Genomic DNA, 1,178 nt, shown 5'->3' with positions numbered 1-1,178 from the left:
GATTGTTAGGCTGTGATCTATTTGGTGTTTTTTTTTTTCCTCAATTTGTTTACAGCAGCTGCTATTTCTATGTTTGTGTCCTGCAGCAATGTGTGATAGTGCTATAATTACATGATGTTTGTACAAGTCATTAGTATAATTTTTTTTTTATCATAGAGCTGACTTGTCATGGGACATTTCAATAATGAGTTGTGTATGACTGACTAATTAGTTCAGAGTGTTACAGATGTGTTTTTATCTCTCAATTGTCTTACATGCAATCAAAAATCAGTTTCAGGTAAACTCCTTTTCCTGAGGTAATTTTTGGATTATGTCAGGATAGTGACAGGGCACAGTCTGAAATCTGTGTTTGGGGTAGAACTTTAACATAATTTATGCAACTTCTTGTTCATTTTAGCCCTACAACATACGTTTTGGATGAAGATGAGCCTCGCTTTCTTGAAGAAGTTGATTATAGTGCAGAAAGTAATGATGATCAAGATGTTGAATTAGCTGATAATGTGGGTGATTATGAGGCCAGCAATCAAGAAGATGGACTCTCAGACTCAGATTCAACCAGGATACTCCTTACTTGAAGCATCTTTTCAGCTGGTAATAAGAAATGAGGAATCTTGGGTTCTTGTACTCACATATTTCCTCACTCAAGTCTACTAAGGGGATAAGCTTAAGGAACCACAGTAACTGGGTCCTTTCAAGCTCAAGGACAATAAATATTTCTGATTTCTCATAAATTGGCACTTGTTTTATTTAAGGAATTCTGTGTTTTCTCTGAGCATGAACTAGATAAATTTCCTTACTGGTTCATTTTCTACTGAGTAGCATTGCATGGCATTTTGTGTCATTAAAGCCTATCAATTTAAAAAAAAAGGTTTATAATTTGTGGTGTGTCAGGATACAGAAATGAATTCTTTGTGCTAGGGTTGCTTCCTGAAAAATTCATCTGTACAGATTATTTTAAATTATGTTTCTATGTGTGTGTATATGCGCGTGTGTATACTGAGGTGAAAAGGTTATTTTTCAACATTATGTTAATACAAATACTTGATTGTGTTTGCAATAATGTAGTGCCTGCTCTGAAACCATTTGATAATTACCAAATTAAAAATGAAAAAGTGATGTATGAATTGTTGCTCTTGTTTCTTGCTTCTGAGGATTGTATGATGCTACCACAGTACTAG

The 1,178-nt window shown here is 34.3% G+C and overlaps 1 protein-coding gene across 1 annotated transcript in view; it reads left to right on the top strand.

Annotated features, from left to right (window-relative positions):
• LOC104915113 (cytosolic carboxypeptidase 1) overlaps positions 1-857 on the top strand; it is a 131,365-nt gene extending 130,508 nt beyond the window's left edge. Inside the window, exon 20 of the mRNA XM_010725811.2 lies at positions 398-857. Coding sequence (XP_010724113.2) covers positions 398-575 — 178 coding nt within the window. The 3' untranslated portion in view covers positions 576-857. The remainder of the gene's footprint in view (positions 1-397) is intronic.
• The last annotated feature ends 321 nt before the right edge of the window (positions 858-1,178 follow it).

This window comes from Meleagris gallopavo, chromosome Z (genome assembly GCF_000146605.3).
Source record: "Meleagris gallopavo isolate NT-WF06-2002-E0010 breed Aviagen turkey brand Nicholas breeding stock chromosome Z, Turkey_5.1, whole genome shotgun sequence".
NCBI classification, from domain to species: Eukaryota; Metazoa; Chordata; class Aves; order Galliformes; family Phasianidae; genus Meleagris; species Meleagris gallopavo.
This window is presented reverse-complemented; position numbering and strand designations above follow the sequence as displayed.